A 337-nucleotide genomic window follows, 5' to 3' on the forward strand; every position below is an offset into this window, starting at 1 on the left:
TGACAGATGGTGGACGAGGAATGCGCGGAAGGACGCCGGGTTGCCGATCGATCACTCCGACGCGGTCGTCACCTTCCCGTTGCGTCAGCGCGAGGACCCGAGTGCCACCTCCGGCCTGCAGTGCCTCGCCCGTCGAGTGCCACGTACTTCTGCACCGAAAAGCAGGAAGTTGCCCGCGCTGATGGAGGGCTGTTAAGGTCCTCTTGTATGCAGTCAGCCGGCACGTCAACATGGCACTCAGGGGCGAGCAGACCCGCATGCTTTCGTGTCGTGGCCTTGCCCCGACGTCGCTACTCGAGCGCTGACGGCGACACAAGCCTCGCGCTCTGCTCTAAGC

General features: G+C 64.1%; 1 protein-coding gene across 1 annotated transcript in view; it reads right to left on the bottom strand.

The window, feature by feature from the left end:
• Positions 1–221: 221 nt before the first annotated feature.
• Positions 222–337, bottom strand: part of LOC122259722 (uncharacterized) — a 941-nt gene continuing 825 nt past the window's right edge. Inside the window, exon 2 of the mRNA XM_043026615.2 lies at positions 222–337. This exon is cut by the window's right edge and continues 17 nt beyond it. Coding sequence (XP_042882549.2) covers positions 238–337 — 100 coding nt within the window. The 3' untranslated portion in view covers positions 222–237.

This window comes from Penaeus japonicus, unplaced genomic scaffold (assembly GCF_977035675.1).
Source record: "Penaeus japonicus unplaced genomic scaffold, GWHDUDI00000001_assembly GWHDUDI00000020, whole genome shotgun sequence".
NCBI lineage: Eukaryota > Metazoa > Arthropoda > Malacostraca > Decapoda > Penaeidae > Penaeus > Penaeus japonicus.